The sequence below is a fragment of the Neopelma chrysocephalum genome, unplaced genomic scaffold (genome assembly GCF_003984885.1).
Source record: "Neopelma chrysocephalum unplaced genomic scaffold, ASM398488v2 Primary Assembly neopelma1_70, whole genome shotgun sequence".
In the NCBI taxonomy this organism is placed as follows: Eukaryota; Metazoa; Chordata; class Aves; order Passeriformes; family Pipridae; genus Neopelma; species Neopelma chrysocephalum.
In genome coordinates, this window is record NW_020897730.1 from 67,659 (window position 1) to 84,060 (window position 16,402).

At 41.3% G+C, this 16,402-nt stretch overlaps 1 protein-coding gene across 2 annotated transcripts in view; it reads right to left on the minus strand.

Moving 5' to 3' along the window:
- The window catches only part of LOC113969016 (probable cation-transporting ATPase 13A4), a 39,766-nt gene that overhangs the window by 12,194 nt on the left and 11,170 nt on the right, over positions 1-16,402 (minus strand). For both annotated transcript variants that reach the window (XM_027686089.1, XM_027686088.1), the window contains exons 4-19: positions 14,723-14,793; positions 14,550-14,630; positions 13,788-13,857; positions 12,862-12,996; positions 12,381-12,453; positions 11,612-11,743; positions 10,273-10,443; positions 9,682-9,839; positions 6,530-6,718; positions 6,158-6,219; positions 5,281-5,431; positions 4,661-4,747; positions 3,834-3,987; positions 3,129-3,240; positions 1,169-1,293; positions 158-321 (exon numbers count right to left, since the gene is read on the minus strand). In XM_027686089.1, the coding sequence (XP_027541890.1) occupies positions 158-321; positions 1,169-1,293; positions 3,129-3,240; positions 3,834-3,987; positions 4,661-4,747; positions 5,281-5,431; positions 6,158-6,219; positions 6,530-6,718; positions 9,682-9,839; positions 10,273-10,443; positions 11,612-11,743; positions 12,381-12,453; positions 12,862-12,996; positions 13,788-13,857; positions 14,550-14,630; positions 14,723-14,793 (1,935 nt within the window). The remainder of the gene's footprint in view (positions 1-157; positions 322-1,168; positions 1,294-3,128; positions 3,241-3,833; positions 3,988-4,660; positions 4,748-5,280; positions 5,432-6,157; positions 6,220-6,529; positions 6,719-9,681; positions 9,840-10,272; positions 10,444-11,611; positions 11,744-12,380; positions 12,454-12,861; positions 12,997-13,787; positions 13,858-14,549; positions 14,631-14,722; positions 14,794-16,402) is intronic.

Here is a 16,402-nt window from a genome sequence, read left to right on the forward strand (position 1 = left end):
CTTTCTTAAACCCTTTTCTAGCACATATTTTGACATGCAAATGATGGTGAATGACAGGTCTCTGTTACTCTAGTGTAATTCCACTGTCTTATTTAAAGCATTACAGCTTAGTTTTTTTCCCTACTCCAAAACACCTGCTTCTTATGCTTATGCTCACCAGGTTTCTGTAATCTTCAGTTTTGTTTTCTTCTAGGGGTTTCCAGGTTATAGATGCTGAAACAGATCCAGGCACTTTGTTTGCTTCCACAAGAATCACTCTGTGCGTTGGAGAGATCATCCCAGCATTTTTGGCAACGGTTATAGCTGTCTGAATATTGTCACCTATAAAAATCAAGAGGTGTGTTATCTAAAAATTTCTGCAGTGAGGAATTGTTTATTGAGGAAACATTAGCCTTTTCCTGAATTCTGAGTTTTCAAATATATCCTCAAGAATCAGTAAGATTTCAGTCTCTGTGCATAAGAAAGTTCTTGATAAAGATCAAAACTTTGCAGATAAGGTCTGTCTCAATCATTAGATGTATTTTCATCTGGAAAATAAATATTTCATCTGGAGATGAAGTATTTTCATCTTCAGCTTGGAGAAATCCAAATGGGGAATATGCTCCTAGATTATTTGTTTTAGACTAAAACCAAAAAGGGATTCACTGCTAAATTGCTGCAAGTATCACTAATTCTCATTGATTGGCCTCAGGTGGCTTTGGTGTATGTGTGCTGAAAGGGGTGAGGCCCAAGAAGACGTATTGTGTGACTCATGAAAAAATATCTTCAGACTGTGGAAAAACTGGAGGTTATTCTATCCAAATCCTGATTTGAATTTGGATGGAATAGCCCTTCAAGGAAAAAAAAAAATGGATAAACAGGGACTGGTGGGCAAACCAGATGTCTTAAGGTTCAGTGATTTGCCCTGGCACTGATGCTCCATCTCTGCTCATTTATAAAGAAGGGATCTTGCATGATGTACCTTTATTAGGTGTCTAACACAGCCTAGTGAAATTGCCAGGGACAACATGGTTCAGCTCATGTCGTTACTAAAACAGAGATTCTTCTTGGACTAAATATCTGTGCCTTCCTACCAGTGGTGGTGACAACAACAGGCTGTTCACTTAAGCACTGTTGAACTCCCTGTCTGGGCCAGTGGCCACATAAATAATCCACCCAATTTAGATACCTGTGGCCATAACACTCCTGATGCAGGCAGCACTGAGCTCTTCCAGGATGGGCTTTGTCTCCCTCTTTAATCGATTCTCCATTATCAGCAGACCCAGGAATGTCAGATCAGATTCTACCTCCTCCCTTATAGTGAAAGAGAGATAGACAGATTTAGTTCTTCTTCTTGCCTTTGGCCTGTTTTTGTATTGAATTTGATGATAGCCAGTTATAAATGTTACCCATCCTACCTAACTCAAAACGATTAAAATAATTTCTGTGTTTTCAGCAGTCCCAGGTTGTCTATTTTTTGTGGTGCTATTTCAACACCAGCAGGGCTTGCTTCCCACTGGCAGCAATTGGTGCTGGTTGTGTATGGAGAATCTTCAGTTAATTTTTCATCTTTCTTTTCTCTTTGTTCCTTGTTCTGAAGAAGGAGTTCAGTACATAGCCAGCTTCCAGCTCGTATCTACTTAATTATCAAATCAAAAGAGCCAATTTCAAACTGCCTGCTCCACATACCAACATAAAGTCTGATGGATAAGTTAGACTGTTTTCCATTCACACACTATCTTTAGCCAGCATGAAAAAGCACGCTGAATTTCCTGCAGGATTCCCAAATTGTGGTGGTCTGATTTGGAGAATTTATGTGCATTAGTCATTCTCATTTGAGGACTGTACAACAAAGAAAGACACCTCAGTAAATGTATCTGCTCCTCTTGACAGTAGGGCCTGAGCGAACAGTATGTGGGAACTCCAATACTGTTTTGGCCTACTATTTTCTTTACATCTACGGTACTGCTTTTTTACAGTTGAACACATGCAGTAGAGAAGAGAATCTGGTAAACACCCCACCCCTGAGTCATGAACTAGAGGTCTTCCAGGGACACAGGTTGACTCTGAAGAGTCTGAAAAGAAAAGCTTTCAAACACTTATTTTAGCCACTGTAGTAAGTTAGTTAGCCTAACACTGTCATGGCAGTCAGAGTAGCTAAGTCAGGTGGGGCCCGAACTGCTTTCATTGCAGATCTTGCATTTGACCACCAGCCTTCTCTTTTCTCCTGGTAGTATATATATCACACATGCTGTAACTGCACACACAACTTCAAAAGCTGGGCCCTATCACACACATTTGCTCCTTGGGTTGGATGGGTCTGTTATGACACCTGTCACAAGACTGAAATAACCACTTGCACTCTGCCTCAGTGTTATTGGCTCCTTCAGCAAAGCAAAATGCCCTGTGAAAAAGCAAGTGAGCTCCTGCAAGTGAGCAGGTCCTGGATTAGGAACTGCAGCTAGCAAAGAGAGAGGACAGCAGATCCTCAGTAACTGCAGATATTTCAGAAGTGGAGTTTCTGGAGAATCATAGCCAAAAGCTAGAGGGTTTTGGGGAAAACTATATGGATCCATGTGAGGCTTGTGAAAAAGTAATACCATGAGCATAGTAGAAGACTTTGCTGACTTCTCCAGAACCTAAAGAGAGCTAAAGCTCAAAAGCTAAAGGATTGGACCAAGACAACAGCAGAGGAATTGCTGACTTTGACTGGGCTAGAGAACAGTAATGGGGGTCATTTGCTGTCTTTGCTTAATCAAGGAGTCTGGATAACTGGAAAAAAAAAAAGGGGAGGGTAAAAAAATACTTCTCTTCAACTGAAAGCCTGGATAAGTCTGCAAAGAGACTAGTAGAAATGATGGAACGATGGAGGGGTATACTAGTCTTCAGAATGTACTAGAGTTATGCTTCCTATGTTAATCCAAAGTTGAGAAAGTTAAGAAATGTGCAAGGATTCTGGGCACATGCTGTAAGAGTGCCCTCTACCCATTTTCAGACCTCTATCCAGATGTAAATCAGATTCTCTCTGGCCTGAATCTAACAAAACTCTGTACTACAACCCTGCTCTCGGGAGGCTGTGGTGATGGTACTATGTGAGGCACCACTAGCCCATGGTTGAATGTGGCCAGAAGCAGCAGCCTATGGCTTACCTTGTTAGAGCAGTAGGTGGCTTCCCTGCCTGTAGAGGTTTCCATGCCAGTCCGATGACCCTAAAGCCCTGCGCTGTGTAGAGCAGGAGCTCGCTTTCAAAGTTCGATGGGACTGTGCAAAAGAGGAAAAGACAGTTCATCAGGGCATTTGACTGCTTTCTAATAGAAGAAAGCCTTGGAGCAGAGAAGGTTTATGTCCCAAAGGGCAGGTAGACCTAGAGTTTACCAGTAGGCCAAGGATATCAAGGAAATGTGCTGAACTGAACTTTACTTAATAAGAAAATCATTGTGTCTCTGTCATGTTGCACTTAGGTCCCAAAACTATTCTCCAAAGACTTACCTTCTTCCAGTGTGTTGTGAAGGATCTGTGCTCCTCTTGTTTCCCTCCCAAGGTTTGGAGAAAAAAGAAAACTTTTTTTTGGTGTCTACTGGGCTAGTACACAACTTTTCCAAATAGCTATTCTGGCAGAGACCGCACACCTTGTACAAGAGTTGGTAATTACATATATCTCCTGTAAGTCCTTCTTTGCTGAGAAGGGCTGTATGAGAGCCTAACCTTAGACTTGGAGCAAAACAGAGAGACTTCCTGGACTGAAGTATCAAGTCTTAGACACAGAAATCTCATTTGAACCTTCCACTTCATTTCACTATCAAAAGTCACTTACACATATGTGTTTCTAGGAAGCATTCATAAATGTTAGTTACCTGTTTCTGCTCTACATAGCATGGCTACTATTTCTGGAGCCCCTTTTGTGAAGACCTGTTGATCCCCACCAATTTCCTGAGCAATGACAGACATTCTTTGCAAGGATGAAGAAAATGGAAACTGGTGTAAAATGGTAACTCCTTCCACTGGGGCCTAGGAGAAAAGCAAGTGGGTTACATATTGCAGCAAGGATTTTAAACTCAGGCCAAAGGATTTTAGGTCTGTCCTTTGGGCCATGGTACAAAGCTAATCATGTATAATGGGCTGATTTGTCACACTTAGAAATGACTGGTACATAAAGAGGAAATTAACTTTGTACAGAAATAGTTACCTTAAGCAGTAGGAAAAATTCACTGACAGTTTTAGCAGACAATTAGACCTAATTTACTGAAAGGAACTCACTAGTCCTCTTTTTTTTATTAAGATTCTGTTTACACTGGTCTTGCAAAGGGAAAATGGATGTCTGAAAGAATCCCCCTTGGTGTATGTCACCAGTAAGGGTCTGACATCAGCTACCAGACTCCACTGCATTCCCAAATGCTTTTGGAGATCTTCACTGCTCAGCTAAGTTTGGATTGAGTCTTGAGCCACCAGGACAGGTAAATCCCTGAGCTGGACAATCTATCATCCAGCATCCCCCTGCTTCTCGTGTGAGCAGCAAGCTCTCCCTGGCATCTGTAATCAGAGAGATCAAGGCAATCTCTCTGCAGGCAGGACAGGAAAGACGAAGTGTGGAAGAGCTCTCTTGGACTAGGACCTTCTGAAAGGTAAGTCTTACACTGACAGTTTAACTTGATCATTAATGTGAATCTCACAAATAGCTTACAGTGGTGGCTTTAGGTCCAGGTCTAACAACTGTGGCATGTGTGGATCCTTGACCTTCAGTCTGGTGTGCATTGGAATCATCTATCACCTGTGTATTGAAAGACAAAAATATTTCAGATCACAACAGCATTATAGCTGAAAGGAACCTCAAGGATCCATTTAGAGCACAGGATTTCAAACCGGAAGATGGTAGAAATCTATCTCCACATTGACAGAGCTCTAACAAATGTCAAAGTCTTGTACCTAGTTCAAAGCTGGCAGAAGTCTTTTACATGCTCTGTAAAAGTGGTCTTAATCTGCATATGAGACACATCTGGGAATTCCTGTTGTCTGGCAGCAGCCAAAGACAGAGTTGTTGTGCCAGTGTGGTTTGCGTGACATCCACCACTTCCAGCCAAATGAGCTGAGTACTCATATACTTCTAGTTGAAAGCTCTAGGCAGAAGCAAGGAACATTTCTTCAAAAGCCTGAGCATGCAGTATCTCTTCTGGGTTTTACTTGTGTGGGAAGTAGCTATTTATTTGTGTGGGAAGTAGCATGAGAAGGCTTGGGACATTTCTCTTTTTTGAGACCACCAAAACACCCTGCCACTGTTTGAATAAAAACAAAGCACAGCTTTACCCAGTTAGTGGCCTCAAACATTTTCACATCCAGTGGGTCTCCTTGGATCTTGCCCTCCCACACAATTAATGAATGACAAACTGCCATTGCTCTAAACACTGGACCCCAAGGCAGGCTTTGGTCTGCAGGGAAGCTGTGAATGTCCTGGAAGCTAACACAAAAGAGAACATAAAAATTACTATCAGACAACACCAAACAACAGATGACTTACAGGGGAAAAAAATCTTAATTTGAGGGCAGTTAAAATCCCATCCTGAGGTCAGACCACAAGCATATTCTGGGGATTTGTACTCCCCCATGAGCTATTTCTTGTGCACCTGTTAAGTCTGGGACACACATGCTCAAAACAGGTGTATTCTGCCTGGTTAAGGAGTCTGTTGGGATGGAGAGGAACAGATTATTATAAAATACTTTCCTTGAGGCTTGTGCAAGGACTCTTGAGTTCTGAAGCTGATATAAGTTTGAGCATCTTTGTGGATGCACATTTCTGGAAATGAAAGTGGGCAAAATCACAGCCTCTGAAGGAATTGAATGTCAATCTCATGGTTTACAGTGACTTCCTGTCATAAAGGGTTGGGGCAACACTGCAGCTCTGAGATCTAACTTAGCATGTCTACTGCAGACTACCTGCCTGGACATGCTGTGGCAAATGCTGACAACAGTGGTTGCATCTTTTCATGTGGAGCAGGACCCCTGGGATGAAGCAAACCACTCATTTTCCAGAAGGTATAGAAATAAAATTGAAAATCTAAACATGGGGAGCTTCAAACTGTTCTTTAGCATTAACTGTCTTTCAGATTTGTTCATATGTCTAGGAGGAGAATCCAGTCACCATCCCACCAAATTTAAATGCCATGGGCGTGTCAAGGAGCCTTACCAGTTTCTCTCAGAGGGCAGCAAGCCCCAAAGATCCAGGCCATCTTCTGTTAAGGTGCCAGTCTAAGTTAAAATGTACATTTAAATTAAGTTCCCACATGAGAGCTCCAAGAGGAATAAAAATCAATACTTATTTTAAGAAGTTACTGTCCAGAAAATGCCAGCACAATGCAGAGCAAAAGGGCTACCAGGCAATTCCTAGATTCCAAGAAAAACAAGAATTTGCAACAGCTTCTGTTCAGTCAACAAAAACTTAAGTACACAAGGTTGGTCAGTGTGTTTCAAAAATACAATGGAAACCAAACCCCATACTCTCCCACCCCTAGCACAGCTCCCATTACCAATAAGAGCATAACCACCACACAGCCATTACTTTGTCAAAGCAGATGAGGTTCAGCTGTCCACACATGTTGATCCTCTGTGGGCTGATGCAGAAGATGCCCTTTTTCTTCAACCTCTGCTGGGTATAAATGATCCCAGTTGTCAAGGCAGCTGGCAGAGCTGGCGGGACAGCAATAGTGATAACATCCAAAGCCTTCTTTACCACCTCTCCTGCCTCCTCCTGACATAATAAGAAAGGCAGTTACCAGGAAGAGAGTGGCAAGGAGTGCTGCTTGCACTGACTGTAGACCTCTTCACCCTCCTCCCCTTCACTGTGGGTGCTTCAGGCTACACTGTTTTCTGGCCATGGTATATTATGTATTACTCTCCATAAGAAATTAATCAGCTTGATTTAACCAGAGGCTTTAAGGCCTCACCACTGCTAAAGAGCAGCCTCCAGGCCTTCATTCATTCTCCACGCAAACAAACCTGCCACAGTCTCCTCCAAAGCACCAGCTAAAACATGCCAGCTAGATTATTGCACCCTCAGTCAAACCCGGTTTCCCATGACACAGCACACAGGAATCTGCTGTTTGCATTGGCATTCATCCAACTGCCTACAGGCATAGCTCTGGACTGCATGTTAGGATGACAGGTGAGACATATGGGATAGAGCTGAAAAGGAGGGCAGAATGTGTGAGCTAATGATTGCTTCTGATCTTACGTTCTAGGAGTTGTGAAAGGAAATTGCTTTTACCTGCAGTAAGAGACATGGAAGTAACAGCTACATTCTAAAAGCAATCTCTAATTTGGGAGTTTAGAGGTCAGTGTAAAACTGACTGCCAGTATGCTCAGTGTTGGCATCGTTATTCTTGGCAGTTGGTATCACTGCTAAAGAATTGAAGGGGTTTCAATTCAGGCCCCAGAACTGAGACACTGCAAACTAAAGCCAATTTGCAGTTCAGAAAGACTCGCAAACCATCACAGAGATCTACCATTACTACTTCTGAGCTTGAAACTTGGACCACAAATCATGTTGCATTTGATGTGCTGAATTGCCATTATGTTCTGATTATCTGTACATTGATATTGTCTCTGCCCACACAAGGCACAAGTTTGATAATATTTTTATCTATTTTATGTTAGAATGAAGCACTTACCACCCACCTTTAGATAAACACGCTCACAGAAAAGAAAGCATTTAGTACATCCTGTGTCTCAATCTTATACTAGTCTGACAAGACAATTTCAGCAGTTGAGATAACATCAGCATGTATTCTACATATTATAAGGAGGAAGCTAACTTTAAAAAAAAGGGGAAAACTGCAAAGCAGACACCTGCATACATTCTTAAACACACTTGCTTTGATATCCTAAGGGGAAATAATCTTTTGAGCCAACTGATTGCAAATTATTCCCCAGGAGAAAAACTATTCAAAAGCAGAATTACAGAATCAACCTTGTAACTCGGAACTTGGACTTTACATTGACAGATAATTATCAAGGCATGAAGTGATTTCTTAAAAGCTTTTGGAAAAGTTTTGAATCAATTAGGCTTTAAAACTTGCATAACTACTGTTTATAGTGTATAACTATTTCTTACCTTGACCTCGATGCATGAGAATGAGTGAAATGTTTTAAAAGGGTTTCAGGTGAACTCTCCAGAGATTTAGAGATTTAGGTGCACTAATAGGCCTTAGTTACCCTCACTAGCCTCATTTCCATCCACACCTTCTGTTCATGGGTTCAGGAGCTCCATTTAAGCTCAGGCCTGGGCCTTCAGTCCCTGTCTGAGCCATACTGTAGATGTACCTGCCTCTGGCCCAGTCTCTTGGACGGACACCTTAAGATGTGTGTCGTAGCCTTGTCTCTTGTCCTCGTCTTCTTCTGCTTCTGACTGTACTCCCCAGATTATTTACCACTTTGCCTTGCCTGGGACTGTTGATGGGCTGTTACCTGCACCGAGCTCTCCCCACCACATTCAGGTACTGTGTGACTGTGCATTGGTCAGCGAGCGAACTATCTGTGTTCTGGTCACCCTTGGCTCCTGGTTTGCCTCCCCCAGGGAATAGCTGGCCCTTGCTGCTTCCAAACATAGTAAGTCTTAGTTCCACATAGAGATGTTGGTGACTCAACTGATACAGGATAGTTGCCTTTTGCAAAAGTTATGTCCCCAGAGTTCTCAAAGGTATTAAGCTGAGTGATAACTAAGTGTAGGTTATCTCCCTTTCACTACCCCACCATCCCCCAAATGACTACACAAAGATATGGGGGAAAAAAAAGGCAGAAGAAAACAGAGAGTTCTTTGTCACATCAGTGATTTTCAGGGATCTCGTTTACACTTGTATTGTTCAAGGCTCTGTAACATGGAAGAAAGGTGGCTGAAGGGGTGGCCAGTGATCTCTTAAGTCATAATTAGTACAGGAAACATCAAACAGAAAGCAGCTATTTGCTACTTCTCTAAAACAAAAACCTACAGTGCCTTCAGCATTTCAGACAGAAGCTTTAAGAACACTTTTGCACAGTACATAATGAAACTGTGGGAATCATCGCCACAGGTGCTGTCAAGTCCAAGACAAATTAATTCAGAAATAGATTAAACCTCCCTGTGGCAGATTTTCAGTGACTATTACAGCAAGATGATGCAGATACAAGACAGCTTACTGAACTGCTAAATCTTTCTCTTCAAGTTAGAAGACTATACCAGAGAAGAATTGTTCTATACTCACCCTCCTTCCTAACCATCTCTCATAAGCATTTGACACCAGCTACTCTCAGAGACAGAGGACAGGGATAGATGGGTCTTTGATCTAAACTGAAATTTTTGGAAAGTTGCTTTTTCACAATGACACATAAGCCTGTGTCCCATTTAACTCATGACTCACTTGTGCTTTTTCTAGGAATTTACCAAAAAAGCGCCACAAAAAAGTCTGTAAAAGGTTCTTACAGAGTGCTAAACTGTGGATAAGGCATGGAGGGCTTGCACAGGATTTGCCAACAGTGGGTTTGGCACCTTGGAATTGAATATATGAGAGCTTGTGTACTGTCACCAATTCAATTGCATTTTTAAATGGCCTCATATACTAAGATAAAAAGGGGAGCAACAAGGGCTATGTTTTTATATATAAATGCTTATGAAGTCACTCAAGTTTCAAATCTCTTTAAAACTAAGTGTGACCATTTCTCCTGCATTTAGCAACTCACCCCACTAAGTGCAAATACACACACTGTGTAGATCATTCCAATGGCTGCAAATGCTATGAGGCACATCAGGAACCGGAGGGCATCTCTGTACAACTTGAAGTTCATGGGTTTAGGGTAGAGAATGGACCTCACCAGATCTCCTTTGGCTGTATTGAAACCTAGAAAGACAAACTAAAATCATTCCGAGGAGAAAACGTTTCCAAAAATTCTCTACAAAGAATGGAGGGCTTCAAAGTTACTCAATATCTGCAACTTATGAAAGAAGACCCAGATCTTTCATTTTGGTGTATGTGACCCAATCTATAGAATATAGAAAAAAGTTATTTTTGTCCTAATGGGAGGATTTTTAAATGTCTTGGAAGCAAAGCAAAATTCTCATTTTTAATCATAAGCTGGTAGTTTTTGTAAAAATTATGCCAAACAAACAGAAACAATGCATCCTGGCTTAGCCCAGCCCAGGATAATGATTCTCCATCTGACTGTTGTGAATTTAGATTAACGTCTTTAACTAAATGTGACTGGATACATTAAATAACACTTTTCCAGCAAGAAAAATCATGAAAGGAAAAGCAAACTAAAGTGTTGACTGACCAGTCCGCAGCACCACAGCTTTCACTGCTCCTCTGTCATCTGCCTTGGTCTGTATGACCTCTGTTCCACAGAAGAGGACGTGTTTTTTGTAATCCTCTGCACAGTACATTCTCCAGGGCTTGAAGTCGTCAGCTTGGGGTAAGTGAGTCTTTGTTACTGGAATACTTTCCCCTAGGGCAGATTAGCTCAGATAAGGAAAACTGCAGTACACTTAAAACCAGCCTGCAGAGGTTCAAATAAGTACAGTACCTAGATATCTAGGTTGTAAGTCAGAGGTATTTACTAGAGAAACCAATTTAGAGAAATTTTACTTCTACATTTCAACATCTCCAGAGTGACTAGAGTTTGAAGCCTAGCAAACAAACAGACTGCCAGAGAAGAGCTCTCCTTTGCATCAGTACAACAGCTTCCTGTAAGTCTGAGAACTGAAAGCATTCCAAGGATGCCAAACCCTGGCTGTAGATATACAGACTTGAAAAGAGGCCTGAACTTCTGTTGCATGACTGCACTTGATGGTCACAAGTTGTTTACCTGGTTTGAACCTCATGTGCAGGTCACTAACTATTCCCTCAAGGAGATTAAACATGACATTCCCAATTTTCCCTCTCTAGTAAAAAGGAGAGCCTTTAGCTCAATGCTTGATAGGTGACAAATATCCTGTTTATGTCAAAGCAGATACTAATGTGATGAAGATTAATTATTTTCTGACAGCTGAAGCTTTCTGAATGCAAGGGGTTTCTGGAATTTGTCATTTATATGAACTTTCAGAACTGTTGGTTTCAGTTTGGTTCAGACTAGGACCAAATTTAAAGACAAGAAACTATGAATACTTCCTGCACTAAAAATTCTGCTTTGCAGTGAACTCTCCCACCTGGTATGCCCTCCACTGCTATCAATGGACATGGAGCTAACTGTCTGGAGGGCTGAACAGACACTCCCACAGAATGAAGATGTTGCAGTGATGAGACATTCAGGGTGAGTGACAGGAACCTCAACAGCCTGAGCAGACTGTGGGCCCTGTGTGGAAACACTTTGCTTCACATCTACTGTTTCTTCTCCTGTCCTGCTCACTCATCTTCACTGTCCACTCTCTCCTTTCTAATTAGAGGATCTCTTCCTAAATTCTGCACCCCAGAAGGGTAGAAAAGGATGAATTGCCCTTCCTAAAGTCCATCTTGTCTATTTAGACAACTGACTACAATTTAGGCTTTATTACAGCAAACAACTGAGAATGCCCTTTTAGGCCATAGTAAGGGTGTCTGTATGCCCTGTGTCACTGGCTGAAACCATGGGGCTATGATAATGTTCAGATGGCAAACCTGGAAGGGAGGAGCTGTACCTGTCAGCATGCTTTCATTTACAATGCACTGCCCGCTGATCAGGATGGCATCACAAGGCAAAAGGGTTTTGCCCTCTTTCAAAACCAGCATATCTCCAGGAACAAGATGATGTGATTCCAGTTCTTGGAAACCTGGAAGTGACATGTTATGCAAACATAGTGCTTCACGTATTTCTCTGTGGTAAGGGGAAAAAAAATACAAGGAACTACCTGCTGAATAGATTCTTAATTCTTTATAATGGTTGATAAACAAAGGACCACAGTAGGACCTAAGCATATAACCTCCAATATTTAGGAAAGCCTAGGCATCAGTTCCAACTGTAGAATTCCTTCTTATCTCCCCAGGAGCCCAACCAATTGTTCCAACACACTGACCTAACTGAAGAAGCCTGGATCTACATTTCTTAGTTTGACTCCATCTTTTTGGATTGTACTTTAGATACCTTGACAATGAACAGACTTTGCATGGAGCAATTAGGTGGACTCACAGCCATTTAATGGCTGTGTGCTTGGCTATGTCAGCACTGCTTTAAGAAAAATTACTTAGTTTTCCAGACAATTTTTTGCTAAAGGTGCACTCAATTATTAATGTTTAATGTGCCACAACATACTTCTATCAAATTAACTGTATGTGCAGAAACAAGTCAATTGAGCTGAGAAGCAGAACAGGAAATTGCTATAGAAGAAATTTGATACTATACATGCTTGTGTTCGATATAAATTGCTATAGAAACAAAACACATTGAAGAAAGAAGTGTACAGGAATCACCTTCCTTATTTCTGCAGACAGTGACCGTGACGTTGTTATGAGACTCAACCAGACCGTGAAGTTTAACCGATTGCTATAAATTAAAGGAGAACACACAAAAGTGTTACATCTTACATGATGCAATTTATCCACTAACAATTATTTCCATTTGTTATTTGTGGTTATGAGAGGCCTCAAACTGGGGTCTGGCCCTACCAGGAATTATACAATCACACTGAGAAAGAAGTTCCCCACCCTAATTATGGAGAAGGTGTAACAAAAGGTCACAAAGGGAGGCACTGGAATGGGGAAGGAGGATGTGGGTAAAGTACCTCACAGAGATTATGATGACTAGGAGCCCAGGTCACTGCACCTGGTACACAATGTCATGGAACCAAACCTCTGAGTAACTCCCATAGCACTGTGTGCACGTTGCAACATCCTGGCCTTTCCCAGACATTGGAAATAAATTGTCCTTGTGGAAAAAGGTGAGGTGTCTCACCTGTCTGAGGTCGTATACAGTCAAAAATACTGAGAGGAGAGACATGATTATGATGGCAGTAGCATATTCCATGTAATCTTCAGCAAACCACAGACACACACTGAACAGCTGGAACACGTAAAATGGGTTTAGGACCTATTTGGAGAGACAGCAATAGTAAAGAGCAGGTCACATTTAAGTGGTCTCAGTATACCTAGACAGTCCATTGTGTTAGAAAAGGGTGGGAATAAAAGATATTAAGTGATGTGTCTCCTGGCTCCCTTAGCAGCAGCTTCAATCTAATCAGATTAGACCATTTCCATCTGACAGAAGGATCAGATAATCTGGACCAGTAGGATGTTATTTGGGATGTGAATGACTCAGCCCAATCCTTGCTTTGTTTGCTTTTCACGATAAATGTAACAAAGGTGAGAGAAGAGCATGGAGCTCACATACCATAGGCACATCTCCACAAACACCCTGCTTAGGCTACATATAACCAGTTCCTGTCTGAAAAGATGTTGTTGCTTTCCATGGTGCTGTGCCCAGACTCATGAGCTCACTGGATCTCTCTGCAGCTGTGGGCATGCACCAGGCACTGCTGTTCACTTGATCTCTGCTGATTAAGAGACAGCCCTGGCCTGGAAGGTTTGATTTCCAGTGCAGCTTGTAAACATTCACTGGCCCTCGTAAGGACAATAAAATGAGCTCCCAGGACACAGATACATACAAATACCAATCAGCCATACAGGCATGGGGATGGAGGATAGGGAACAATGGAGAATAAATGAATTTATGGTGATTTCACGGAACAGCTTTAAACAGGATTTGAAAAAGGAGTATGCCTGAAGAGTGAATAGTGGGAAGCTAATTCAGACATAGAATCAATTATATGCACGCTCTGCCTCCCCAAGCAGCTTAGAATAAAAGCAACAGAAATGCTTAACCTCTTTGACGAGTAGTTTCCAAATAGGGATCACTGGAACATCAATAGTGTTTGGCCCACATATAACTCTCCTGTATGGGAGAAAGACACATCACTTACAGATAAAACAGTGAGAATATCACTCAAGAAATATTCCTGAGAGCTTGCACTGATCCCGGTTTAAAGGTTGTGAGGGTCTTTCTTCAAGAAAACTAAATAATCTAAAATCAAATAATTCTGCAAAAAGTTAAGGCTAATTTGAATGTAAGATTTAACATGACTAAGGTCGGGAGCTGGATTTTCCGTATTCAATCAACTGAAGATCATTTCTCTATTTAGCAGTTTTAAGAATACATATTCGGTAACTTGTTTAATGATACAGTAGTTTATGAGAATAAATTCAATTACCAGGACTAGCTGATTTAGAAGTTCAATACAATTACATGGAGTCCCACTGAAGAAGCAAACACACAACTTATCTGCATTGTTTCACAGAGACTTTCTCTTACTCCAAATAAGAACTGCTTAGTTATAGGACATAGTTATTTCCTGATTGAGAACAGTAACAGTAACAATGATGAATACTGAGACATTTCAAAAACTTTGACAAGCAATACACAAAATTCTCTAGCCCTTTTCATTCAATGTGTTCATACATGGCTGTTTCATCTAAAATTATGTGCATGCTACTAAATACAGAAGAAACTCCTGGAAAGTGCACCAAGAGCAGTGAATTTACATTTTGAAATCCATATGTTGAGTCGTCATGTTTTAAAATATGTACCTGACATTCTGTTCATTGCAGGTGAGACCAGAACCAAATTTTGCATGTATAGCTGAACAAGTGTGGTGGTCTTCTAGGACTCTAAAATACAAAGGGAGTGTCTTCCTTAGGACATTATTCACAAAGAAGCTTGACTTTCTCAGAGACTTGTGCAACCAGTGCAGTGCACTCACCCAACTTTCTGGAACTGTTTTGCATAGATATTCCAGACATAGCGGATTTTTTGTACTTGGATAGTTTTCACCTGCAAAACAAGACAGGGACAACAACACATGCAACATAGCAAACAAAAATTCTCCCAGGCCTGCTCACGTGTCTCAGCTAGGTATCCTCACTGGGGTCAAGTACAGATAAGGCAAATTATATGGGGGCAAGAAGGGGAAGAAGACAGGATTGCATACACTAAATCTCTAGTTAAATTATAGGGTGGGATCCCCACCTCAGTCAGGTTCCACTAAGCTTTAGAAATCTTTAGGTCAATCAAGTACAAAGCAGTGTACATCTCTCCCACTTTTGTGAAGAAAGGAATAGAGTCTTCACTCATTTCATAGCACGAATGGGAGAGAGCGCTGATGCCGTGGTGGGTACACAGACAGTTGGCAAATCCTGTCTTCAGCCAACAACTCCCTTATCTTCTGTCTGGCTTTGAGGAAAGCAGAGGGCTTTGGGCCATTTCCAGGCGCATCTGCTGCACCCTTCAGCTGAACAGATATGTCAAGAGATAAGAAAGGCCATCCCAGGATACTGAGTCACTGCTAATGGTAAGCCCTTGCAGAGCAGTTATCCATTAGGAACACACACTGTCATTTATAACTTGCAAAAGGAGTCTGTCCTGTCCTGTGCAACAGTAACAAAGCCTATTAGAGATAATGGTGCTTCCTATCAGCTGGCAGAAGGCAGGGCCATACACCTGTACACACTAATGATAAAGAAATCAGCTCCAGGGGACTCTCAGTACAATACCAGGGGACTACCCAGTGCAACAAGCATTATTACAGGCCAATGAAATCTGCACTCAACTCACACACCATCTCAAAATGGAGCTATAACCACAGTCATTAACTTAACAAGAGGTCTGGAGTCAGGATTTCGTGCAATAGGAGCTGCAATGTTTGCAATGCTAAAAACTGGAGTGGGAAATGAGGGACTCAGCTCTGTCAGAACAGGTCCTTGGACAGCTCTTGGGCACTACACATAACTCTGTGGACTTAGGTAGCTTAAATGGCAAAAATTCTTTATAATTGACTTATAAGTAGGGGCTTTTGAATTGCTAGTGAAGGATTAAACTGTTTGCTCTTTGCTGCTTTGAAATCTGGTCATTTCTATCTAGATGTTTTGATTGATATGAATTCAAAGGGCGTATTATTTGAGGTCATTTGGCTTTTTTATGTTACTAATTCAATCCTCTGAAAAGTGTTACAGACCAGTCTCCACTTTCTTCATACTGTGCCCATTGATTAAACTAGTTGAAACTAAACTTTCTTATGTACATTAGTATATGTCCATACAAACAGCTGCAGCATCTTTGTTCAGCTAAAATTAGGTTCATAATAAAAATATTTACTAAAAATTGTTGTAGAAATAAAAAGAAATGCTAGTAAGTTAGAAATTTATTTCCTGAAAGGGAAAATAGATCCTTTATGGATTCCTCAGTGCAGTGATCTAGTATCTATAATCAAGAGCCAGATATTAACAAACGTATCATTGCATTCCTATTGCTCACACCAATTTAACACGTAATGCTAAGCAAGACACATAACTGAACTGTCTGGTACTTGTTCTAAACAGGAGATAATTATGTTTACTCAACTCATGAGGGACCTTGTCATCTGGTTGGATCAATTAATTGTCTG